Source organism: Nelusetta ayraudi, unplaced genomic scaffold (genome assembly GCF_046127955.1).
Source record: "Nelusetta ayraudi isolate G7.1 ecotype Tasmania unplaced genomic scaffold, CSIRO-AGI_Nayr_v1 ptg000075l, whole genome shotgun sequence".
Lineage (NCBI taxonomy): Eukaryota > Metazoa > Chordata > Actinopteri > Tetraodontiformes > Monacanthidae > Nelusetta > Nelusetta ayraudi.
Window position 1 is genome coordinate 2,360,903 of NW_027466125.1, and position 27,558 is coordinate 2,388,460.

At 47.6% G+C, this 27,558-nt stretch overlaps 2 protein-coding genes across 2 annotated transcripts in view; both read right to left on the reverse strand.

The window, feature by feature from the left end:
- The window catches only part of tenm1 (teneurin transmembrane protein 1), a 196,597-nt gene that overhangs the window by 127,298 nt on the left and 41,741 nt on the right, over positions 1 to 27,558 (reverse strand). The window contains exon 4 of the mRNA XM_076043360.1: positions 6,471 to 6,714. Within this exon, the coding sequence (XP_075899475.1) occupies positions 6,471 to 6,714 (244 nt within the window). The remainder of the gene's footprint in view (positions 1 to 6,470; positions 6,715 to 27,558) is intronic.
- Positions 1 to 27,558, reverse strand: part of asb12a (ankyrin repeat and SOCS box-containing 12a) — a 321,968-nt gene that overhangs the window by 104,393 nt on the left and 190,017 nt on the right. The window lies entirely within an intron of this gene.

Below are 27,558 nucleotides of genomic sequence, written 5' to 3' on the forward strand. Positions count from 1 at the left end.
CCCTTGGCTGCAGCACTGTGAGCAGCTACTGTGATGCAAAGCAGCAGCAGATATGAAAGGGAATGAGAAAGCCCTGGCAGCGGAGGATCAATGACTTACCTTATTCCTTTTTTTGACTCATCAAAGCGACTACTTAAGTTCAACCGCTCTATTAGTTAAGTGAAGTTAAGGTTCATTTTTGTAATGAAAAAGAAAAGCAAGGGAGAGGTGGGTGGGCGTAAGATGGCAGATGATGATAGGAAGTCGAGCTGAAGGGCAATTAATCAAGGTTGCATTTCGTTCACGGCGCGTCGGGATAATGAGGGGTGAGGGTTGGAGGCTGCGCGAGGAAGCGGCAGAAATGTTGGCGGCTCGAAGGATACTGCGAGATTTTTTTTGGAAAGGCGAAAACCTGGGCAGGCAATTACATGTAGCTCCGGCTCGCCGCGGCTGCATGAACAAAGGCTGCCGGTGTGAGAAATCCAAGAATGTCCACGGTGGGGAATCATAGTCATTATTTTCCTTTCCGTCTGCGTGTGTGTGTATTTTTCTAAAATACTCCGGGGCTAACGGTGGATCTGGGCTATCATTTGCTGTGGGAGCATTGTGGATAAAGCCCACCACCACCACCCCTCAAATGGGCGTGGTTTTGCAGTTGTCACAGATCAGGGACTCTATTTGGACTCGCATCAAGTTATAATTGAGGCGAAACAAGAGTATGTTCCAATTACGAGCCTGGGAACAACAGGTTTAATGATGGACCATTATTGTGGAGGTTTTCATTTTATTACATTTTTTTAACAATGCAGAGGAGCCACTGAGGTTCAAGCCACATTCGTCCGCCGAGCTCTGATCTGAAGCGGCCCACGGCCCATCCCAGTGCAAAAACAGGACCGTTCGCTGTCCATTTGATTTGTGGCAAACGCAGGAGGCAGCTGAGAAGCATCGCGTCGGGAAAAATGATGAAGGGGAAATGCATGAGGCGAGCCAGAGACCCGGCTGTTTGGCCGGGACTGGATGGCAACTTCACGTTAAAAAGAAATGAAGCGAGGAGAAGAAAGGAACCACAGACTGAAGGCTAAAAGGTGCTTTCATTCAACTCCCGACTGGTTTGAGCGAGATGCCGCCGTGTGTTTCTGCGTCCCGCGGATCCACGGTAATGCCCACGTGAAGCCAGGGCTGCAATGAAAGGAGCCTCTGCCTGTTTCAGCATAATGTGATTGGATGGCTTTGAATGTGACACAGAGGTTTACTTAAAAAAAAAAAAGTGGCCTAAAGAATGTCTGAGGGCTGGCTTTCAGGCAACTGAACTTATGTTTCTGGTTGCTTGAGGATTTCGGCCCTTCATCTGAAAGTCTTCTTCAGATATGAAACAATAGGATCAATATCTAAATGGGACTCCTGAACGACCAGCAGCCTACAACTGGAGGCTACAGTGATGTGGAGGACTGAGAACCTGCAGACTGCTTTACTATTTGAAGTATGTTTAAGTAGCCAAAGACCGCCCAACTAGGGCTGGCTTCCATTCAAAAGATTTTGACACGGGGCAAATTTCGATACATTGGTTTTGATACTGGTCGCAGAAAAATCTATATTTTTTTGATAACAGATGTTTGAAGAACAACAAAAAGACATCACAGCATATTTTCTCCAATTTACTGCTGATTCAAAACAGGATTTTCTCCAAATCCAGTTTGCTGTGTTACCGGCCTGTACCACTACATCCTTGGCACAAATGTTGCTTCATTTTGCTTCATTTTCGATCCAACTTAATGAAATGGAGCCTCTTTGGAATCTTTGGCAGGATGTTTCACTCGAAGGTAAACAGAAGTTTGCTCAAGTGTCTGTAGTTCAAACCGCTAAAATATGAAAGCCAATTGCCAGCCACGTTAGATCTTGGTGCCAAATGATGATTGGCTCGCAGACGCTAAGGTTTACTTTCTTGAATGTATCGGAATTTGGCACCTGATTCGTTTTTCAACACTCGATTGGACCGGAGTGTTGACCGTGTTGACCGGAACCAGTGGGTGCTGCTAAGTTTAACACTCGGCCCTTCACCCGGCACAGGGAAAAGTGAAGGTGGATCAAATGCAGCGGTGTGCAGCAGCGCGGCAGGAAGTGAGGGGTCGTGCCTGTATAGAAGGAACGTGTCTGCCCAGTCCCCGGGGGGTTAACACGGGGGCCGCGGCGAGTCCAGGCAGATGCCCGGGTGGCGCGCCGTGGCAGCCTCCCCCTTGTCCGCGCAGCCGAGGCTGTGAGGTCGCAGGCTGCTGATGGGCCCGGTGGTCTCTAAAGAGCCCTCCGAGGACAGGCCATTAAAGTGGGGCCAGACAGCGGAATGACAGTGTCATTGGACACCGGGCTGCACCGCCGGACTCCTGCTCCGTCCATCGGCTCCCACACGCGGACAGAACACATCCATCTTCTTCAGACATTCGGCCTTATATTCAAGCCTGAAGACGGATGACTCAGGAGGGTTGAGGTGGGGGGGGGCAGGCGCCTGATGGGCTGTCTGAGTTTTTAAATTAGATTCCGTACACGGGACTTATTGGAGCCTTTTTTTTTTTAATATGGAAAATGTGATTTAATTATTGGACAACTGATAAGGTTGTTTTTAATATAATAAAATGTTCCAATCCATAAAAAAAAAAAATTTCGACTCCCCAAGCAACGTATTAAAAGTGCTTCTGCTGCAGAAAAATACGTCTGGCAGAACAATAAAGAGGGAACTTTAAATATGTGAGAGTGACAGACAGTAAAATAGTTTAAAGTGCTCTGGAGATTGTTCAGGTGCAATTAAGTCCCTTGTAACGTTCTAATGAAACTGAAATACGTTTTTCTTTTTCAAATAAACACGCGCCCAGCCCAACTATGTTTGTGTGTTTTTTTTGTTTAATTCCACTCCTTTTACAACCATTTTTATGTATATAAATCTTCTCTGGGCATCTTTAATCTGTCTTTCTTTCCGGCCACCTTTCATACGGCCCAGTGGCCGCGCTTGGCTGGAGAGATAGATGACATCCCGTATTCACGGCCTGCGTTAACTTCCTCTCTGGGAGCAGCTACTGGGGGCCGCGAGTCACACGGGGGACACCAGCCGAGCTGCGCATGAAGCGGGCAGCCGAGCTCACAGAGCTCACAGGTCAGCGGCAGTTCAACTGTGAACAGGCAGGAGATGAAGGCGACGCACGTGTGTGTGTGTGTGGTGTGTGGTGTGTGCCCACACACATACACACTAACATACCACAGTTGCCAAACCCAGGCGGGCATTTTCACATTTTCTCCAGGCCCTGGGTTGAGTCTTATTGTGTTCTTTAACCGCACCGACGAGGGCGAACTGGAGCAAAGATGTTCTGAGAAAATCCCGCTGCAGAAATTGGCTTTTTTTTTTTTTTTTTTTTTTTTGCGGAGACACGCGGAAGCGCCCTCGCCTCTTTGTTCGGAGCTCTTTAAAAGCGCCTCTCTGTTCCTACCTCAGCCCTCTCCCTTTGATCCTCTCAGACAATATCCAGGAGCGTCGCCCAGGAAGCTCGGGGTGGGAGAAAAAAAAAATTCATATCAGAGGGCAAAATTTCCCAAGAGGAGGGAAGAAAATGAGAGTTCCTGCTCTCCAGGAGGTCGGAGACGATGGCCCGGGGGCTGCGTTTACCTGGAAGTGCGCGCACGGCGCCGAGATGTGGCGGGTGTTTCGTTTCGGTGCGCGTGGCGGCGGCGAGCTAGCCCGTGTTAAAGTTGACTTCATTGTGTTCTTCTTTTTCTTTTTTTTTTTTGCGCATGCATGCCGTGTTTCTCCTCCTGGGAGAAGATACGGGCCAGAAAGTTCAGGGAAGCAGGTGGCGGTCATTTTATTACTGTCCCTGCGTTTGTTGCACCTCTTAAGACAGCCAGCGCGCGACCCCGGCGCTCGGATATATTGAATATCAATATCTGCATCCTGCCATTGACACGGTGGTGTGTGTGTGTGTGTGTGTGTGTGGGGGGGGGGGTCACTCCAGCACGGACACAGCGGAGGAAGAAAAAGGAAATCCATGCGCACTTCAAACAATCTTAATCTCCGCTGACGCGCGTCGATACTTTTCAATACGGATTCATCAGAAAACACGCTGGGGGGAAATGGAAGTGCGCTTGACAGCCGGAGAGATAGATGCACTTTTTTTTCCCATTCTGCCTATTTTTTTTTAAAATTATTATTATGAAAGTCCTCACGTCGCTTGTAATTCTGCCGGCATGGCCTCGCATGTCAAGTTTTGTAAATACAGATAAATCTTTAATCTCATGCCTGAGATGGAGCTGATAGCGGCAGCGTCAGGGCAAAAGCTAAAGTATGAAATCATTAGATTAGCAGTGTAGGAAGCGGACGGCTGTGGAATATTAAAAACCAAACCCCAAACTTTTTCTTTTTTTTCCCCCCGTCGCTCGCCCCATCAAAGCCAGAGAGGGAAGAGCCAATAATATCTGAATTATGTTATGGCGAGGCACATTCTATTGACTGTGAATGTGATTACTTTTTACGCTTCCATCAAATGAAACTTATTTGACTATAAACTCCCAAATGCAGAAATGCATTACTTTCAAGGGGGCTCCCATCCAATAGAGGGCGGAAATTGTGTTTTATAATCACATCGCTCTTCTCTTAGCGCTCCTTCATGTGCAGAAAAATATCGTTTGGAACGATTTGGAGGCGCGGAAGCGTGCACCTCCCGTCCTCTGGTGGATGTGGGGCTCCGAGCAAACACGCAGATAAGTGGAGTAATTACAATGCACTTCTGACAGGACTCTTACATTAATACACATGTCTGGGCCGATGATTAATTTAAATTGCCGCTGAATCTAATTTTATTCTTCCTTTCCTTTGAATGAGGTAAGATCTAATTATGGCCTAATGCATAACTTATTAAAACCTCTTCTCCTGGCGTGGCAGCCTGCCAATCTCACGCTCGCTCATAATGCCAGGAACTCCGTTCCGAGCGCTGATTAGACATGCAAACATATTCCTTTTTTTTTTTTTTTTTTGCACACCTTGCTGCCGCTGCTTCTCCAAAGCAGCCTCTAAAATGAGGACTTCCTAAATAATTCTCTGATCAACTGGAATTTATGCAGCGAGCGTATGCTTAATTCTGTTCAAAAGGACAATGTGCCGGCGGATTGTCTTCAGGCATTTGGGTGAGGGAAGGGTGGAGGTGGGAGGGGGGATTACGGGCACGGCTCTGAAAACAGGCAAAAAAATTCAAATAAGAACTAGACCCTGCGAAACGCTAAATGTCACCGTTATTCCACATAGACTGCAAACACATTTATTCATTTCCAAAAGGAACCGGGCGTAATGTTTTGCATGCCCGTTGCTGATGATGAAAAGGAAAAATCTGAAGTTGGTTGAATAAAGAAAGAATTTATGCCGGAGCCGGAGGGTTACAATTAAACCTTTAAATAACAACCACCAGGAAAAGTCTGTGGTGCGGCGTCTCGTCAGGAAAGCAGAGCGAAAGATGCTTTTAAATGTCAAATATCACAAAAAAAATCTTTTCTTTGGTGCATTCTCCCTGAAACTATTTGAACTGAGGCTTTGTCTACCGCGTCTGTGTTTCTTACACTCGTATATCTGCTTTGTTTTGTTGTTCTATAACATTAGCTCTCAATGAGCGATGCTTCTAGCCGCGTACATTTCATTGCCCGCTGTCAGACGCGATCCCGTCGACCGTAAACAGCCTCGCTTCAGATTTAGGAAGTCGGGTTGGCGGCTCGGTGGGGGAAAACCCTTCAAAAGACTTCCTGGTTCTCCAACTTCAAACTGCGGCTTGCTAAAAAACGCAGCAACCTCCGTAATTAATTGGAGGGGAAGTGGAGGAAGCCAAGCCAAGCCGGGGGAACCGAGGCGAGACAGGAAGCGCTGTCGCACCTTCAAACAGGTAGCGCCGTCCGATGTGGAAATGCAAAACCTCGGCCGTGCTGGGAAGACGTGCGGCACCGCGCTGAGGCGGGTCTGACCAGCACGTGTACCTTTTGGAGCGCAACTCTGCAGGAGGAAACTGCAGAACTCCTGTCGAGAAAGCACCCCGGTGGTTCCTTTATTCCGGATTAAAAATAGCTCGCCTCTAATTAAGTGGCGTCACAATAAATTGAAGCCGACCGCCAGGGTCCCTCAAAGAAGAAGCTGCTGTCTTAAGGGTCTCGCTGATAAATGGAATTGTCCCCGTCGCTGCCCACAGTCTCCTCTGAGTTTGTCAGAACATCCAAAAGGCCGCCATGTTGTAGGGGCGAGATGCATTCCATTGGTAATTACCCTTGAAATAAGATTCACAGGTCTCCAGAAAAAGGCATATTTAGCCCTCTGTTTACAGCCTCCCTTATTGTTTAGATTCCAATTAGAAGTGATGCTGATGTCACAGCTTCCACAATGTAGGGAAAGGACGTAAAACAAGGTGGTCTCAGAAGTAAGAAATCCGGATGATTTTATGCTATTCTAGGGCCTTTCAGTAGCGTGCGACTCTCACCTGGTCTCCAGGGGGATGTTGCTGTTGAGCACCCAGCTGTTGTGAAGCTGCGCCTGGTCTGTGCCGGAGCCTGCGTCCGGGCCCTGGCTGCCCTGGTTGGCCTGGCAGCGGGTGGGCATGGTCTTCCTCTGCAGGCTGACCTGGGTGTAGGGCGCCGGGCGGGCGCAGGTGCAGGCGTGGGGCGGTGGCGGCGGCGGAGGCAGCGGGCGGAAGGTGAACTGGCCACCTGGACTGCTGGGCAGCTCTGCAGCAGGAGGAGGGAGGAGAGGAGGAGGGAGGAGTGAGGGAGAAATAAACAGCTTTATTAGGAGCGCAGCGCGATAAATTAGACATGAAGGTGGCGTGTAAGTTGACAGTTTATTGTTATTACGCTGATTGAGGGGCATAAATCAGAGCGGTGGGAACTCCCCCACCCCTGCCTGGGTGCGACTCGCTGGCACCCCGACAGTTTTCTTCTTGAAGGAGCCGAGAGCTCCGTCTTCATCTGCGAGCCGGGAGGTGTTTGCTGTGCAGCCGCAGCCAACTGCAGCTCCCTCACGCCGCTAACCCCTGGTTCTAGCGGGAGCTTCCGCCTCATCCATCATCCATCACCCGTCGTTCTCCACGGCTGTAACCCTCAGCCTCTGGCCTGCCCCCGCTGGTTGCTACTTCGCTGTTTAAGTCCTCCTCCTAAGGCGAGCCGACAGTAATTAAAGGGCTCTGGAAAATTAAAAATTTATGCGCGTCTCTGCAAAAAAAAAAAAAAAAAGGAAAAAAAACAGCGCAAGCTGCTGCTGCTGCTGGTGTTGTTGTTGCTCGCGTCGGCCAGTTTCACATCAGGCACGTCGGTTAAGCACATTTAGAATGGCAGGAGTTAGGGTAGGAGGCGCCATGTGCTGGATGCGTGGCTGTATGAACAGGGCCAATCCCTCGTCCCCCCCAAAAGAGCCACTCTGTGCAGCTGTATTGACAGACAAGGCAACATTAGCCTCGGCCTCGCTGTAAAAAAGGAAAGGTGGGGGTAGTGGGGGGGTGTTCACAATCTGGCGGACAGATATTATTGGTCCATACAACTCAGCGTTGCTGCCAGAGTGTCAGGCAATTATTGAATATCGGGAAACGACGCCCACCGGGGAGAAGTTGGCTCGTCGCTTTAATTCAAGTGTAAGCACGACACGAAACGGCGTCGCCGTGCAGATTTTATGCGTCTTTCCCGAAAGGAAACTGAAACAAGGAAAGAGAAGGGAAAAAAATGAAGTAATCACCCCCCCCCCCCCCCCCCCCCTTCGCGACTTCAATTGCCTGGGAAAAGAACCCCACTGCAGTCTGTATTTCAGTGATCATTAGGACTAATATTGAGGAAACATGTTTTTTTCTTTTCAAGTGTTATCAAAACACATATAAAAGGAGTTATGGGCCGCGTTTCTATGAACATAAATCCGCGCGAGCCAACGGTAAAATCATATTGCCTCCATCCGTCCGCTCTAAATCGGCACTGTTGCCTTAAGCAGGGACAGTTTCCAGCATTATATCTCTTCCACCGGCGAGCCGCCGAGGTTGACGACTCCTACTTGTTAGGATTTCATGCTTACGGGACCTATATTATATCCATTATATATATAACATAGGAGCATTTCAGAGGCAATAACACGGGGCAGGCAGGGCAGGGATGAGAAACGTGTCTAACTGTAACATTTCTGTGACGCCATCTGTTCCGCGGTGAAGATATTTTGAACGCCGTTGCGCCGGCAGTTACGACTTTCTCAGTGCTGGCGTCTATACATGTCTGTTTCCGACATTCCGTCACACCACTTCCTGTACACACGAGGGATTTTTTTTTTTTTTTTTTTTGGTCTTTCGCACGTTGCAGTCGCTGCTCTGTCTTCAACATGGCAGACATCTATTTTTCTCCCATTCTTAACAGCATGTCGTTCACGGGAGACATAAAAATTTCCCTTTCATACTTGTGATCAAACAAAATATTTAAAGGCCCAGTGTGCTGGGATTTATAGGGTGCATTCACGCCCTAAAATCCTGAAAGTTCTGAGACATTGCCAGTAGGAAACATATATATGTGCTTATGAAAAGTGATGCTAAACCTTCACACTAGATTTTCTGCTCTGCATTAACCAGTGGATGAACACGGGTTTATATTTATTACTGTCTGTCTTGTATTCTCCTTGGGCAATTATTGGTGTAGCGCCCCCACAGGCGAGGAGGATTTGGAGCAGAAAGTAAACACAGACCAGCCGAATGTCACAACTCCAATCAGATTTTACTACTAGGTGTAAAAACAGCCTTTACTTTTAAAACATGAGTCAAACACTGCACCTCTCTTTAAATATTACACAAACAGGAAGGTTATATACAGCCAGACTAGCCTTTGTTTAATTGACAACTGCAGGCAATGTGCTCTCACTTACAGAGTTTCACCTTTTCTGATATAATGCGACGGCCCAGTGTGTAAGATCTGGTAGCTTCAAATGATGCTTACTCACACAGGAAGGGAAGCACATCACGGCCTCCTCCCGAGTGGCGGCGGGTCTTTGTGGATGTAGAAACATCCAGTAACATATTTTCAAGGACTTCATCCGAGTGAAAACATACGTGTACATTTCACCTCTGTGAATCAGATTCCATGGTGGAAACGGTGCATACTGGGCCTTTAAAGTAGTGAAACGTCAGAGTGATGATGCACACAGTTTCACCTCATTTACATCACTGTTTGCAAGTCATTGCACAGCCTCTGTTAGCACATCGCATTTTGTCCCGTAGCCTGTGTAATATTGTTTCCTCTCTCCTTCTATTTTCATGTTTCAACGTGTTTTCAACATCACTGCAGAGCACCAGCCAGCGGTCGCGCGAACAGACTCTGCGTGAGTCCCAGTTAAAGTGACGGGAAACATACTCCCGCAATTACCTGGAGGTGCTGTTTGTTCTCATCTGAAGGGACGCAGGAAAAGTGAAGTTTTTTTTTTTCCTCTCTCTTTCTTTCTCTCTCTCTCTCTCTCTCCGAGTTTCCTCCGAGTATTAAAAATTACATGCTGGGGGAAAACCGCTGATGGAAAAGCGTTTAGAGCAGCGCCGCGTCGTTACATCACAGCACTCCGCCATCTTTTAAAGTGGCGCTTCACTTCTTAGCATTCTATCTGCTTCATCAGTAATTGCACATCCTCCAAGTCCTCCAGAAAAATATTTTGCTCCACCAATGTTTAAAAAAAAAAAAAAAAAAGAAAGAAAATTCTGGTCCATAGTATTTACATTTTTTTTTTTCTTAGGATGAAAAATAAAAAAAATCTGGTCATCTTAAGGAGAACAAACCTCAGGACGAAAGTCAAGAATTTGTATTTTGTACAAGGGCTCAACTTTGAACTGAATTTGACTTTTGTTTCACGTCACACTGTTACATTGATATGATTTAACAGAAGGAATTGTAAAGTTGTGAAAAGGCAGCAGTGAGTGACTCTGCGGCAACAAAAGCGCGATAATAATGGAGCATAATGGACCGGCTGCACACATGACACGTTGTAGCCGCGTCGCAGGAAAACCGGCTCTTTTATTAATGGATGAAGCATCACAAGCGTGCCGGGTGTTGCTGCGCGCGCTGGTTCACTTTCAGCCTCACCCGGGGCACCTGACGGAACTGAGCCGTTATTAATGCTAATCTGTGTCCCCCCCCCCCCGCTGTGACAGGTTGAATTGCCGCGTGCACTGATGAAACACCCAGGCGTCGCCGCCGCGTCCTTTCCTCAGAAAAGAATCCTCAACGCCGGCACTGAGCAGGCAGCGAGCGCTGCAGCGAGAGCGAAGCTGCACGCGGCCATGGAAATTCCACTGCAGAGCTGTTTTCGTTTCAGGAGACGCAAACATTGTGCAGTCATGCAGGTTTGGACTTTATTTTAGTGGTCAATTTCAGAAACATTGCGATATACGATCAAAGTGAGCTGGCTTTTTACTACCTAATAAAAATGAGGTGAAACCGGCGAATATCTAATAACATTTCAAAACATATTCCCTTTGATATTCTTAGTGTTTATTGTTGTTTACATGAACCTGAGTTATTCTTTTGTTTTCAACCGCTGGCTGGAAGGTGATGTCGTGCTGATGGTTAATTGTTATTCATTGATTTACCGCTTGGAATGCAGAGCTGTGACATGCGGACATGTCTATGTTTGAATAGCATTTAAATAATCGCAGATCAGAATTTAAATAAACATCCAAATTCAACACTCAGGATGTCAGAATCTCCACTTGGCTTGTGACCTTTTTGCAAATAAGGGCAAAGACACAGAGAGGTCAAATTTAGTGCTTTCATTATTGCCGTGTTGCTTGGCCCTTGGCAATAATTTTCAATATTTTTCATTCTAAATACAACAAACGTCATTCTTTTAGCATGAAGTGGTGGCTGCACAAGGAGACGGTGATGGCATTTAAACATTAAAAAACTCTCATTAGCGGTACACATGGCGTCTGTTTCTACCAGAATCCATTCATTCAATATTCAAAAAGAAAAAGAAAGAAAATAAAAAAAAGTCTTTTGGGTTAAATGACAAATGCACTGATCTCTAAAGGGAAGAAAACAAGAGGCTGGTGAGCACAAAAATAAAACTCCCGTTTGTGGAATCACAGGTAAACGCTTTGATTAGCAATCAGCCTGGGTGTGAGCACAGATTGGCTGAGGTAATACATCAAGGATGGAGGAGGAAGAGGAAAATATCACGCTTTACCAGCAGCGCTGTCACTGAAGCAGAGACAATAAATATCTTCCCAAAATGAACAAAAAAAAAAGCCGCACACATTTATGCACAGCAGCCTCACTTCATTGTGGATTTAAATCTCCCAGTGTGCTGACAGGAAATAACCTTTTCTGCAATTTGCATTTTTTTTTTTTGTTTTTGTTTTTTGCGTTGGTTTGTTTTTTTCTAAAACGCATCCAAAGAAATACAAATCAGTCATGAATAAAAAGCCCCTCAGTGACAGTAGGGAAAGTGTTGGTGGCGACACAAAATACATCAGAAATGGCGGTTCCGCTTCTCTGTGTGGATTCGTACGCACTCGCGCTAGCCAAGTTGAACAGGGTGGCTTTGTAATGCTCAAGGGTTTAATTTGTAACCACTGTGCAGGCGCAAAACAAGGCCTGAAAGGGGCGCACGCCAGAAAGAGGAAATTGCCTGTAGGTGTTCACACGCATTTTAATCATGTTTTGCATGTGGGTTCTTTTTTTTTTTATTATTTATTATTATTTCATGCAAACCATTTTCTGAATTTCTGCACGCGTCGAATCTCAGTATGGATCCTCAAGAGCACAGGGAGCTCTCATCGCTGGGTAATAATGTCTCTCTTATTGCGAGGTTAAGGATGACAGGATGTATTAAGGAAAACATAAATATTTGGGTTTGTGAGAGAAAGAAAGAAAGAAAGAAAGAAAGAACCTGCCTGCCTATAGTGTGCTGATCCCCTACACGTGGATGAGTGTAGCGGCCGTGAGTCAGGAGGAGTGTTGCCAGACGGGCAGTGTTGACGCATCGTACCAAAATGATCATGTTTTGAGGAAAATTACTGAATGCATCCAATTTGCATTCTGATGTAGCTCAGGAACATCTGCCACAATGGCGCATTATCATAGGCCGTACAAATTGCGTAACGCTTAATGCAGTTTTTTACCTCTGAAAGAATTAATGGAACAAGTGGAGGGGGGAAAAAAAGCGTCTTTTGCGACGTCTGTTATTAGCATCTTACGCCACCGACGCGTTGCTACGTGATCTGTATCCTTGGTTGCATTTGTTAAGGAATCACTTGGGGGTCAAATTATCATACTTGATGTGACTTTTGGAATTGTTAATGGTACGCCCTACAACAGGGGTCACAAACGTGGTGCCCATGGGCACCAGGTAGCCCCAAAAGGACAACATGAGTAGCCGGCAGGCCTGTTTGAAAAATTGCTGGTTGAGCTGCGTCTAAAATTCAGTTTTATCCAACCGATTTAAGTCATTGTTGAAAATTATTGAGAACTCATTAACTTGATAAGTGTCTTCACATAGATGCGTATCATTAATAATAATATATAACTCAGAGAGTTTGTTATTTCAGTAGAGTCTAGCAAACTGCTAGCCCTTCATATGACTCATGAAGTAGTTCTGTAGCTCTCAGTGTGGGGAAGGTTGGTGACTCCTGCCCTACAAAAAGTACAACTATTATACCAACACAACAACAACATCAATAATAAAAACCAATGGCAAACTAGACTTGCTAACCAATTCATCGTGGCGGCGCCCCCTGGAGGGAGCATTCCAAATGATTTGCTTGCAGTGAGCTTTTAGGAAAGCAAAAGCAAAGGGATTTCTGACAGTGGAGTAACATTTGCTTTGGAACCCCCCGCCCGCCTGTGTTTTTTTTTTTCAAAAGAGCCGAGTTAAAACAGAGGATGACAGGAGGGGAGTTGACTGAGGACAAAGATAGAAGGCCAGGGGAGAATGTAATCTTGGCGAGCAGGGCAGCGCAGGGGCCGGGGTTGCCAGATGGTGCTTTAGAAGGCTTAGCGAAGTGAAGGGAAAGGAGGAGAAGAGAAGAGAAGAGAAGGGGAGGCCGGTTTGGGTCTCCGTTCCCAAAGATCCAAACCGTCTCGTCGCTCTACCTCTCTGCTCAACACAAACAGGAGGCAGGGGGAGGAGTCTTTGTGGAGTCGTTCTAATTCTCACACAATCATCAGTATCATAAAAAAACAAAAAAACAAGGCGGCGCCACGGCGGCCTGGGAGGCGAAACCTAGAACAGACCTGGCAGTCTGAAGCAATGCCTGGCCGACCGTTGACAGCAGTGACAGTGTCGAACGCGCCCTGCCCCGGGCTTCCTTCGGGATTCTGCCCTCCAGGAAATAAAAAAAAGACACTTTTGGAAAAGTCTCTTTAAAGAGATTTTTTTTTTTTTTTTTTCCCGGAATCGTCTGCTTTCGGTTACGTAAACGGGATATGGGTTAAATCTGGTTTTATAGCCGGCAGGAAAAAGGGAGATCTGGAGGGATTTAGCTTTGAAATGCGGCAGGTAACAGGTATTGGGGCCAGATATTAAAAATGCATCAGCGCAGGTGACGTGGACCGAAAATAGCGCGGCTATTTTGCATGCAAGACAATTTCGGTGTTTAAATTTGAGGCCTAGCAGCCTTGGAGGGTGTGCGGGGAGAGCGCCTGCACACACGCAGACGCAAGCCAACACACACACACACACACACACACACACACACACACGCACGGACAAAGACAAAAACAAGCAAAGAAAAAGAGGTCTGAAATTCTAGTAATCCATCACAACAAGTGGCCGGACCAGGAGAGGAGGAGTCCATCTGTTTGGTTTTCGTTGAATTTCTTTGTTTTGTTTTGTTTTCATGAAAAAACACCCCACATACAAATCTTTAAAAAAAAAAAAAGAGGCAGTTTTCTGTGAAGCACACTGCGGCTAATCAAAGTTTACTTCTGGCACATGACAACAGCCTCGTCATCGCCTTCGGGGCTTTTACACTTTTGATTTTTTTCTGTCTTTCATCAGAATCATCGACCTGTTTTTCTCTGCACGCATCCTGGTACCTCTGACTGTTCCTCAGCGGCTCCATTGGAGGCGTGTATACATTTATACACACACACACACACACACACACACACACACACACACACACACACACACACACACACACATGCACGCATCGATTTCTATTTAAGATTTCCAACATCAAAAGCAGAAACAGCAACGCTAAAGTGGCCTTTGATTGGACTTTTGTGGCCACCACAACAACAACGGCTTCCACGCCTTCCCCCGAAGTGCGAAATACCGAACTTGCGTTGCCTCCCCGGCCAGTAGAGTGAAGTTAGAAAAGAGCCGCGAGTGCGGTTGTGCGGCAGGAGGAGGAGAACACAGCAGTCATCACAACACTAAATAAAGGCCAATACTTAGCCGCGCTTCTTCCCCGACCCTCATTGTGTTTTGCTCACGCCGAGCGGCCCTCTCATTTATCCTCTTCCTCTTCCCGCGTTATTGTGTCCGACGCTCTTGCGCAGAGTTAATTTCGCTTATTACACAAAGGCCATAGAAATTCCACAGAGCCTGACCCCCCCCTCCCCCGAACAATACCGGAGGCGGCCGTGGCGAGGAAGGACCGCAGCCGTTTGAGAGGACGTTTAACGTGATATTGTCGGGCCGAGGCCCGGCCCGACAAAGGAGGAAGAGGAGGGGAGGAAAAGAAGAAGAAAAAAAAAAAAAAAGGGCGCGCCATGCACCCAACTCTAAAAATAAAAAGCTTAATAATTTCCCTCAGGATAGCTTTTCATCTAACTGCCTCCTTAATTGACTTGCATTAAATCGCCGCAAAGTTTATTCCACTGCCGTGCTCGGATGAAATAAATAATTAACCCTATAAAAAGGTCGGATGGCCCAAATTAGAACCCACTGGTTTTCTTCTTCTTCTTCTTCTTTTTTTTTTGCAATAATGAGACAGACTCCTGCCCCTGCTGACCATCCGCCTGTCCTTAATCATCTGTCCTTGTCTGAGGAGCGCGCGCGGCCCCGACATCACAATGGACTTTATAAGTTGAAAAATGACTCTTTTTATTGGATGGCTGCTGATTAAGTTGGTGTGAAGGGCGATAATATCACTAATAACAAAACTCAATGTAGGATAACAGGGACCAATATTGTTAATGATCTTGATGATGATGACGACGCCGACGAGGAGGAGGATGGCGAAGATAATCAAAGTCACGACGGCGCCGTCGGAGGCGGCCCGCGATGGAAATTGCTGAAGATAACGGCGATAGCATCTGCAATAACAGGCGAAACAATGGTGATAAAAAAAAATGGCAGCGATGGTGAACGAGGGGGTGGGGGGGTTGAAATCTGCTGATAATTACCTTGATGACAGCGGGATCTGAGTTGGGCCAATTAGAATAAAACCAGCGACCGATTCATCTCTGAAGACAACGGGGATAAAATGGGGGGTTCTCCGTTTAACAAAGTGACACATTGGCGTCTAATTATAGCTAAAGATAAGAAAATGCACACACAAATGAAGAAAAGCAAAAAAAAATGCACACACAGCCCCATGAACTGTTGTGGTAATTGCCAGTCAGGCCGTCGTCTGACTTCTTCATGTTCAGCTGGTGGCGCCTCGGAGGTGTATACTGATGTGCACGTTTGTGTAATTGCTCGCTTTTACCCCCCCCCCCCCCCCATTCCTCTTCTCCTTCCCATCGCCCGCCTACCCCGCCCACCCCACCCTCTCGTCTCCCAAAACATCTCCGGAGCCGCGCCGCCGCCACAGTGTTTAGGCTGCAGGTGATTCTGAAAGTTGCTTCTCCCCGGAGAGGCCGTCAAACCTCCAGAGTCTGACTCCTCCGTTCCACCGCCAGACACTTCCCATCAGTCAAACCTCGCCTCACTGCAGGAGGGGGGGAAATTACACCTTCAGAGGAAAAGAAGAAGAGCGACTCTGTCTTTTGGTCCTGTGCTATTTATCGAGCGTTGCGTCTTCTGTTGGTGGCTCATCAGGGCCGACTGGTGAAACTTCACTTGATGGTTGCATGAATTTGTGACTTAAGTGCGTTAAGAATCTCTCTGAGCTGCAGTTTCTTTTAGTGCAGTCGTCCGCACGAACCCGCACTACCGTGCGTTGTCCCGTCCGGGTCAAAGCTGGGTGTTTCAGCGAGATAATGCTTGTAGACAAGTACAAGAATTATGTTTGATTATTTTTTGTTAAAGAGACAACAGTAAACATTAGTTGCTCATGTCTGCCTGATGCAGCTGCACCATTTGAAATATAAGGTGTTCAATTTTAAAAGGCGTGCAATTTTTCTTTTCTTTTTTAAAGCGGGTTGTCCAATGCCCCAAAGGTTGGCGGTTGAAATCCTGCCCCATCCCAGTCTGTTGTTGTGTTCTTGGGCAAGACACTTAACCCTAAATTGCTCGCAATGGGGCCGGCAGCGCCTTGCATGGCAGCAGCCACCCGCTGGTGTGTGAGTGTGTGAGTGAATGGGTGAATGAGAGGCCACTGTAAAGGGCTTTGGGGTACCATGAAGGTGCCGGAAAGCACTGTGTAAATGCAGTCCATTTATCATTTTATTTTTCCTCCCACTGCTGTGTGTGATGGTTTTTAAAGGTATGTAGCCGAGCCAACCCGAGCAAGCCGAGCTAGCTGAGCTATCTGGGCGCAGCTCGTCCCTCCTGAGAGCAGCGCAGCTCGTCCCTCCTGAGAGCAGCGCAGCAGCGTCCTGCACCTTCCTGACCTTGTCATCGCCGCGTGGCGCTCAGTCATTGCCACCTGCCACGGGGCCTGTGCAGGTGGCTGTGCGTGCACGGTCGTCGGGCAATGGCGCGTGACATTCGCGTGCGCAAGCATGCATGCATGCATAAGTGCAAGTATGCACAAGTACGGACACGGTAGTTCAAAGAGGCTTCCGGGAGCGACGGCGTGTGAGCCGGTGGCCTCGCTTAGGAATTTGCATTGGGCAGGAGGAGAGAGGAGAGGGCGTGACAAGGTGTTCTGGGCTTGGGGGAGCAGAGGGGGACGTTGCAGCAGCCGTTCCAGTGATTAGTGCGCACATTTGTCTCTCTCTCTCTCTCTCTCTCTCTCTCTCTCTCTCTCTCTCTCTCTCTCTCTCTCTCTCTCTCTCTCTCTCTCTCTCCACCACTGCCTTTCCTCTATACGAACGCACAGGCTGGCGTCTCCCTCCATCCCAAAACAATCCCGCGCCGCTATATTTCCTCCCAACTCTGACAATAAAACAGGAGAAAGTGTCTGGGCTTGACAGCAAACAAACCCACATGAAGAGAGTCGTCGCAGGCTAAAGACACAGCGCAATCAAAGCGACAAGACTGCAGCAGCAGCAGCACGTTTGTGTGTGTGTGTGTATGTGTGTGTGTGTTTTCTCTCCTTCTTCTTCTTCTTCCTCCTCCACTGACGGAGGGAGAGAGGGGAGTATGCGCAGCGTTGTAGCAGACCTGAGCTGCTGGTAATTAGAATGGGCTCTGAGGGGAGACAAGCGGTGGAATGAATGCAAATGAATTCACTGGCTGCTGCACGAGGCTCCACAACCTGCACTCTTCATGCGTTAGCGTTCTCCTCGCAGGCACGCAAGCTAGCGGCCGGGCGCCGCGCGGTAAACACGGAGCCCGCCGCGACGCGGGCGAGGAGGACGGCGCGATATGCCAGCACAACACTGACGACACGCGCGTGGTGTGTGTCAGTGCGAGCTGCAAGCAAACAAAACAGGGTTTCCGCAGACCCACAAAAAAAAAAAAAAAAAAAAAACACCATCGCCACAGCAGAGAATAGAGGCACATGCACACACACACGTGTTCCGCTAATCCCGGCGAAACGCCAGTGTTGCTTGTTAAAACAGAAAAGACTCGTTCCCCCCCGCCAACATCCCCGACGTGTCCCACGGCGGAATAAACAAACCCCCGACTTAATTGGCGTCGATTTTGGAATGAAGTGATGATTCATCACGCGCGGCTCGACTATTGGAAAGACAATCATTTCTAATCCATGTGACCTTGACAGAGGGCCAGAGTTGCAACGCACCCCCTTCTACCCCCCACCCCCTCCACAACTCCTCCCCCCCCTCCTCCTGCTCCCAGGATGGGGTCATTGTCCGACAGACAAAGTCGAGGGTAGCAACTTTTTTCTTTTTTCATCTGGTCGGAACCTTGACGATGCGGTATGTAAAATTTGGCTTGATTTATGATTTTTATATTGGTAAAAACTTAACATACTGTCCATAAATACATTCATTAAATTATACTGGCAGTACAATTAAAGTAATTTTGTTCTCCTACCCTTAGAACGGTTCTCACATACAGTATTTATATATAAAAACATACAAAGACCAATAAGGGTCTTGCTCCTCGTTAGCTGCCACCTTGACTACCATTACCATTGGCAGTCAAGTCAATACTGGGCTTCCATTCTTTTAAGGAAGCCTGACAGTGTCCTAAATAAAAAAGGCGCTGGCTTTTCTTAATTACCAGGCCTCCTTAAAAATTTTACACACTGGACCTTCAATGCAACAAAAGTCCGATCACTTCGCTGATTACTCCGTCTCAGCCAGCAGCAAATCTTTATGAAGCACTCCATTCTCCCCCGCAAGCCATAAATCAGGCCACTATAAGCTTTCCGTCTCTGCGATGGCTCACCAGAGACACTATTTCCATACCGCGCCGCTCCAGTCAATAACTCCCATTTCCATTACGCACAGAACCAACGGCTTCTTCGGACTCTGGGGGGGGGGGGGGGGCGGTGCGGAGGTGGGGATTTGGGCCGTGCCGACCCTCGGCTCACCTCCAGTACCCCCCCTCCCCCGACACCCCCCACACACCCCTCCCCAGCGGGCGGGATGTGAAACTCTGATCACTAACTTCTGTGTCTCCTTGTCAAGGAGAAGCAGGTCGTGTGTGAAGGGGTGCCGCTCTCTAACCAGCCAGCGCTGGAAATGAGTCTAATTAACACATCCCGCTTCCCAACCTTAACCAGGCATCCGGGGCCAACTCCGCTCTTATTATGGGCTAGATTATGCATGTAATGTCCCCGCTGAGATTAGTGTATGGAGAAAAAAAAAAAAAAAAAAAAGGCAAAGCAGTCAGCAGCAGCAGCGAGAGGAGGGTGAATGTATGTATCTATGTATGTATGTATGTATGTAAATTTATATATATACAGTAAGCAGATATATATATATATATATATATATATATATATATATATACATATATATATATGTATATACATATATATACATGTATATATGTATATACACATGTATATATATACATCTATATATGTATGTATATATACATACATAGACACACACACACACATATATATATATACATACATACATATATACATACATATACATACACACACACATATACACATATATATCTATATATATACTCTGTGTATATACATAAATATATATATAAAGAGACATTCACATGCCTCCACAAAGGAGGACTGGCGTGTGCAGACGCGGGAAGGAATCGGCTTCTTGGTGTTCCAACGGGCCGGAACTTTCACTGCTCGATTGCGGCAGGGAGATAGAGATGCAAGGAGGGAAAGAGAGAGGGAGAGAGAGAGAGAGAGAGAGAGAGAGAGAGAGAGAGAGAGAGAGAGAGAGAGAGAGAGAGACGTGTCTGCGGCGCCACCTGCACACTCGACTGGCGGCCGCACCTTCCGGTCAATGGGGTTGAGCGCAGCCGCCGCCCCGGGGTCAGCATTAACACGGACCAATGACAAGTCGGCGTTTGGCCTCTCACGGCAACAACAGCTCGCCGTTCCAGTCCAGCGGCCGCGCCCACGGCGCCGGTCGGAAGGGGGCAGCACGCCTGCTGTCCACGCTTCTTTATGTCTTCCCTTCCTTCCTGCCTCTAGTTCGTCCTTTTCGAAACACACACACACACACACACACACACACACACACACACACACACACACAGACACACACACGCCAGGAGAACCTTAACAAATGTGGGAACAGATGCCCCACATCAGACCGTGCTTGCCCTCTGCTCCCTGCACACCTCCTGGGGGACACAGGAGCGCCGTTAACGAAGATAAGACACCACAGTCCTCCGCTGTCCTCTGCTCTGTGTGCTCAACACACACACACACACACACACACACACCCACACACACACAGGGCAAAAATCCATATCAGAAACTATGCATTTAGTAACTATGCAGCAGCAGCAGCAGCAGCAGCAGCAGCAGCTCCGTCCCCCTGCACTCGACAAAAACAATTTGGGGACCAATACATCCTAATTCCTTCTCTCTTTGTCTCTCTCTCTCTCTCTCTCTCTCTCTATTTCTCACTCTCTCTCTCTCTTTCTCTCTCTCTCTCCCCTTTGTCTTAAGATGTCAATGCCCTCAGTCCACTTAAAAAAACAAACAAACTCAATTAGCCTCTTTAAAAGTCTAAGTGATGGGGAAAACAAGTCGTTTAGCGAGCCTTTACACATTCAGCTGAGGCAGAAAACACGATGCATCGATACCATCTTCAAGGCCGTGCTGGTGTGTGTGTGTGTGTGTGTGTGTGTGTGTGTGTGTGTGTGTGTACATCTCTCCATCCGTCCGTCTGACTGTCTCTCTGCTGAGAGCGAGCCTCATATAAAAAAGATCGACGTGCATCTAAAAAGACGCAGCTCTGCAGAAGCAAAGCGGCCACGTTCAGCTGGATTCATTATTGATCGGCGTCATATTAGGGTTTCGATAAAGCATGAATCCTTAGTAAATAAATGAATTCTGATCAATATTTTCTCATTCTTATTTCAAATACATAGTCGGAAAAAAAATGTTGTCTGCCAGACTTGCATCTGGTGAGCCTGGAAAGTGACAGGTATTTTTTTTTCTCTGTAAACCATCCAAAGAGGGTTATTTTTAGTTATTTATTTTTTATCTTTACGATGTTGCCACCTCAGTTTCTCCAAAACATAGAGAAACTGTAACTTTTTTTGGGAATTGCTGGCTGTCCGACTTCATTTATATTCACACTGGTGTCTAAAAGCTGATGTCTCAGAGAAGGCCTGCGGTTGCTGTTTGCAGCTAATTAGTGGACAAACACAAGGAGTCACATATTCATTTGGTTGATAAATAATTATATTCAGATCCATTTTAGACCTTCATAACCTATTGATTGTTTTCTAACCAAATTAGTCCTATACATGTAGCAACATCTCTAAATCAATGTTTAAGATTGAAGCGCTTGAAGCAATTTTCGCTACCGTGAATACTGAAGCACAAGGCTGTGGGCACACACTGTGCACACCTAAATAACAATATGAGTGCGGAAACTCCAAAACACAGATCGGCATCAATGGTCAACAACATCCATGGGGGACGGCCAAGGGGCATTTTAGGTTCATAGTCCATTAAAAACAGTGGATGTGGAGGATCTGCACATCTCTCAAAGCCTTTAGCTTCAGAGAGTGACAGGAACTGGAATGCATGTAAAGACACTGCACAACAAAAATACCCTCCCTCCCTTTTCATTGGGATCGTTGCCAGAAATTTAATGGCTTGTGCACAGCCCCGGACTATCCGTCCACCAAGCTTCATGCATAGTTGATTTGTTGGGTTTTTTTTCTTCGTTTTAGTTCTAATCCCGCTGACAGACAAGCCCTGAAAACACAGCGCTGCAATGGCAAAAGGTAATTTGGTTTTGTGAGCAAAGAAAAAAAAAAAGAAAGAAAAAAAAAAGAGGTCGGCGGACGCTTTAAAACCTCTGACATTTAGGGGGGAGCTCTATATATAGAGTGCAGTCTATTGAGGAACACTAGCTGGCTGGCCACAGGGTCAGTCAGGAAATCAGATTAAATAAACGTCAGTGAGAAAGAGAGAAACTCTGCACTGCGCTCACACACACACACACACACACACACACACACTCAGAAAGAAAGAAGAAAAAAAAAACAGGAAGTCCCGAAACAAATTAAGCAGCAGCTTTTCATCGGGGTTCTTGTCGGATCAGACGCGTAATCACTCGGAGCTGCAGACACTTGGCGAGACGAGGATGCATTGGATATGGGCGGGGGGGGGGGCTGCGTGGAGGGTTTGAGGAGTTGACGGCGTTTGTGTTGAACTCACATCGGACTTATCGTCCTCCCTTATGGTGTCTTGTGCCGTTTATCCTTCGCGGCCTGGAATACCCCCCCCCCCGCAATGTTTTCAGAAGAGACGCGATTAAAGATCTGTCAGCGTGTCGGTGGGAAACCCAGGGGACGACATCACGGCGAGGACCTGCTGACCGCCGCCGCTCCACAAATACCACTGCGGCATGCAAATGAACTGGGCTCGGCATAAAATTTGCCAAGAATATGCAGATGTGTCCAGATGCCGCATGCAAATGCGAGATCGGGGTCCAATCAGGCGGCGGGTCAATAAGGGGGGTCGCGGAGGGTGGTTGGAACGGCTAAGTGCGTGGTACTTAAACGTAGCCGAGTACAAGGATGTTTGGGTAGCCATTAGCTAGCAACACTTTATGACTATTCAGAAGCCACTTAGGCGGCCCACACTCTCGGAGAACACTCGCGGCTATTAGCGGCCGTTAACATTTGCGCATAATCACATGGAATTATGTCTCAGGGATCCTCACCTGGAAGTTCTGGGAGGCAGCGGCGAGCAAGGACGGCCAAAATGGAAAAATCCACCCGCGCGGATTAACAGGTGTTGCCGCAGAGTTCGCACATTCAAACAAGTGTGTGTAGAGCATTGCAACGTGGACACATGGGGGTGGGGGGCATCTCCATTTCCATACGCGGGCAACAGCGACATAAATCTGCGAACGCTGCGGCCCTCTGACTAACCCGTCTCACCCCTCTCTCCCTAAAAGTGGGATTAAAAGGGTCGCTGGCATCTGACTCAATGGCTTAAAAAAAAAATGCCACGACAACCCGAGAAAGACAGTCGGGAAGCCTTTTCTAAAAGGGTCAGGCGCTCCGGGCGATAAAAGAACTTGACCAGCAAAAGACAACATTCCACCTCGGCTCCAGCCTCAGCGGCCACAGAGGCACTGAGGCTGGCGGAGTGGAGACAGGACCCTGGCCTTAATGTAGTTTGTAATTGTAAGTGTTGGTCTTTAATAAAAGCCCAGAGTATTTGGTGGGGCTAATAGACTGGGCTCTCTAAATCCTGCCTGCCATGCATTATTCAACAGCCATTAGCTATCGCCTCATCTGGGAGGCTTTATGAGTCCCATCATCGGCTGGGATCCGGGGGCCGGGGCTCACCAGAGGTGTGAAAGGAGGGGGTGGGCGACTGAGGGAGGGGGGGATTAGCTCCAGTGAGAGAGGGAAAAATAGAAAGTGATGCAAATGCAGGAATGTGAAGGTGGAGAGGAGGAGGAGGAGGGGGAGGTCAAGGAGGAAAAGAAGAGGGGACGCTGATGGGAGGTGCAGGCCCCTCTTGTGTGAGAAGGAGCAGCGAGACAAGAGGAGGTACGGTGGTCATCGGAAAGTATGACCGTACCTAGTATCAGGTGGAAGATGCTTGGTTGCTGCTGCTGAGGATGGTTGGTCGCAGGGAGGGAGGGAGGCTGGAGAGACGCCAGCCTGCAGGATGTAAATGTCAGATCCTTCGCTTTTCCTTCCTCCTTTAAATTGCCCTCACCTCCCTCCCCACCCTCTATTTACTTCACCTCCTCGCCAGCCTTTCTCGCTCCGCCCACACACTCGCTCGCTCTTCGGCGCTCGGCTCCCCGAGGTGGAGCTAGCCGCTAGGTTCGCTTCTTCGCCGACGCGCCAAGGAAGGAAACAGGTCGGGATGCAGATTTCTCACTTACCGAGCTGCGCTTCGGCCAACAGGAATGGCGCCAAGACCGGCGGGGGGATGAGGGGTTGGGCGGGTGTTGGGTTGAGTGTGTGTGTGTTTGTGCAGGGGTGTGTACGGGCGCATGCATGACTGAGCGTGCACCTTAAGTGCTTGTGGGTAATGGCTGTTTAGTGGGCTAGCCAGACTTGGCCCAGCCGCTTCTCCTCCAGACTAGCAGGTTCTCCTGACCCTCTGCGGCAGCCCAAGGACACACTCCTGTCTCTCTAATTAAAACACAAGCCTGATGCGTATACACACACACACACAAACACACACAGCCTGCAGGTCCGCAGCTTAAAATAACCTTAAAAGGAACGACGAGCGGAGCCATCATCCCCTGTGCTCAACACCTCTCCAGAAATCCACTCGGAGCTTTTTCGGCGGCAGGCAGCTGGGAGGCAGCCAGCGTCTCCGTCTGCAGGGGAGACTCTCCGCAAGGAGCCACACCCGGGGAAAAAAAGGAGCAGCGTCTCTTACTGCATGTCCTTCTTGTTGCAACAGCAGCAGCATCATAATAATTGCAACTTAGCTTCACAAATGATAACAAAAATGAAATATCATGATAAAAATGCCTTCTGGGAATCTATCAGTATGGCTTTGATCTCAAAGTCTGACAGCTTTTTGTAAAATGTGTTTGCTGCAAATGCGCTAATCTCTCAAATTTAGACTTAAGCACAAACCTGGTTGCTCTAAAGTTTGGAGAGAAAAAAATGAATGAAACGTGAAGAAATTGTTTTGCGGAAATGCTTCTGGAAAAATGACTCCTTCACTTCCTCACAGATTGGAAATTTATATTTTTCTTGCAGCATTTTTTGTTGCACAAATGCAAACACACACACACACACATTTGGATTCTTGGGTCGTCGAATTGTAATGTTAAAACGTCTTGCACAATTTTACACTAAGAGTGCATATATTGTTATGCTTAAAGTCTTGAGCGACAGCAGACATTAAAACAGGCTGCTTTCAGTGTGTGTGTGTGTGTGTGTGTGTGTGTGTGTATACGTGAGAGAGAGCAACAGAGAGAGAGATATGTTTGCAGCTTTCAGAAAACTGACCACTTGGTCCGTCCTCCTACACAGATATGAACTCTCCACCTCCTTTGGCAGCCTCCTGCTGCCACCACTCTACCACCATATTTCAGTGCAGTTCAGTCCAAATCCAAAATTTAGCATCATACGCAATATATTTTTTTTCAAGAGTTGGGTTCGAAAAATAAGGATATTTCAGAAAACATCCGTCACTTTGTCGCTGCTGCAGCGACGGTGTCTCAGTCCATTTGCACAGAGTCGCCTGTTCCTGTGCATGTGATAAGTATGCATAAGCTGGTCACTGCGGTGTTCGATTGTTTGTTTTTCTACGGCAACAATTTTATTAAAGCAGGGAAACACGCGACCACTGTGGATTACTGCGGGCTTAGCGCTATAATCGGGTGTAAATATGGCTTACGCAACTCGTCCTGAGCAACAGGAGGGAACAGCAGCAGCAACAGGTATTAAACTTGTCCTCACCTTTGGCTGCTCGTCACTCAGGCCGATTAGGAGAAGGGAGTGGTGAGAGGACACGTTGGCCATGAGTTAGTTATCTGGGAGGCTGGGAATGTGCAGGCGGCCGTTTCTTTCATATTCCCGGAAAGGCGGCCGAGGATTTGCTCCTTGGTCCAGACAGATCAATGCTAACGACCACGTTGCCCTGCTCGTTATGGAAACATGTGGGACGACGCAAACAGGAAGGGGGTTGCGTGAGCTGAACGTCCGCTGCCTGCGTCGCAGTTAATTCAGCAAAGTTGCTGTAAACAACGTTTCGCCTTACGCTGTTTGCATAACATTTTAAATTGCGAGTGCAAATTATTCCTAACGCACGTTAAAATGTTTTACGGAAAAATATGGCATGTAATGGTAACACAGGACCATGCGCCTCCAAATACTGTGCATCGACGCAAAATGCACGTACAACACTGGCAACGTAAACAAATCATCACGTTGATGAGCTCCTGCTGTTTCAACCGGCTCGTCCGAGCTGTTTTTTGACCATCAGTGAAAATGACTTTGACGCCCCACAATATCACAAAGTCGTGTCCTCTTTCACTGCCCTCCTCATAGCAAAACTAAGTGGGTTAAGACTTGATGCTGTTCACTGAAACGATTGTGACGTGTGCAAACAAAGGAGAAAACGGCTAAATCCCGATCGCAGTCACAGGAGAGTAAAGTTGATGTAAATGAAGTCAATGGGCTGCACAATGAATGACTTCCAACGTGTTGCCTTTGCGAGGCCTCCCCATGTGGTCTGTATCCAAGCTCTGCCTCTGAATTGCATGTCACACACCCTGTTATACTTGAAGGCACTGGCATTTGTAAGCAGTCATTATCCCTGTCTAAAAGCATTGTTGTATTAAGCTACAGAGTCTCCATCTGCTTTTTGTGTGTGTGTGTGTGTGTGTGTGTGTTGGTTGGTGCGCCATTCACGTTAATCTTGTACACCCTCGTAACGCTAAGGCACCGCGTGTCGTCTATTTAAAGAACAAAGACGTCTGTTAGCCCCCACTGGACTCGCCGCGTCCACATTGTTTCCAAATAAAACGGAGAAAGCCGAGACGCATGAAGGGTGCGCTCGCTCGCTCGCTCTGCCGAGCCGGCCCTCTTGCACTTCGTCTCCAACAGACAATTTAGTATGTTTACTTCCTCGTTAAGCGCCTGAGAGACCCTGATGGAGGAATCCCAGGGAGGCAATGGCATCCTGTCACCGCGGGTTACCACTGCAGCATGATTTAATGAAACTGTCTGTCAGAGGGCCGAGCAGCAGCCTGTCAACAAAACAAGCAGAGGTAACACACGAGCACGCACACACACACAACCGCACACGCAATCAAACAGCCTGATGCGGACGTTCTGTCAAAAACTCATCTCTCTTTTCCAGCCGTACGAGCACGAAACAAAAAAAACAGAAAAGGGAAAAAAGACAGAAAGACAGAAGACAGGGAGCAGAAAGCACACATGTCCAAAGAGAGTTTTGGGGCGGCGATGGTGAAGGCAGAGGCAGAGACAGACGGAGATGAAGACTGCAGCGAGCTCCAAGCACATCGAGAGGCAGCGGCGGTTAGAAGAAGAAGAAGAAGAAGAAGAGGGGGGGGGGGGGGGGGGGGAACAACACACATCGCAGGAGGCGATGCGGCCCCCGTGCTGCGAGCTGAGATGAGCGCCAGTAATACGCTGGCTGCCACATCAAGTGACACGCAGGTGTTATCAGAGCAGGAGATCCCAGCAAGAAAACAAAGCAGCGTTGCCACGTCCAGTCCAGGACGGACAAGGAAGAAAGAAAGAAAGAAAGAAAGAAAGAAAGAAAGAAAGAAAGAAAGGAGAAGCAACAACAAGGAATTCAACCCAACAACATGTCATGAATGTTTTCATGGTATTTAACAGAACTGTGTGCGTGAAGAAGAGGCCCACAGTCCAAAAAAAGTTCATTAGGGGGCTCAATGCACCACCCTACGCTCCAACTCGGAGACCAATCACATACACACACACACACGGAGCATCAGCTAATGGTTGAAGCCACCTCAGGGCTGTATGCTAGTGATAGCACCAGTGCTAGCAAGTTAAAAATGTTAGTAGCACAGAGAAAAATTTAGTAGCACACCCTGGTGGACAGTTAGTTAACATGTTTATTGTGTGATTAATTTGAACCAGGAAATGTAGTTCTTAAATAGTTGAATTGAGATGAGACAGTATACACATACAGAACAGAACACACAGAACTACAACTCCCA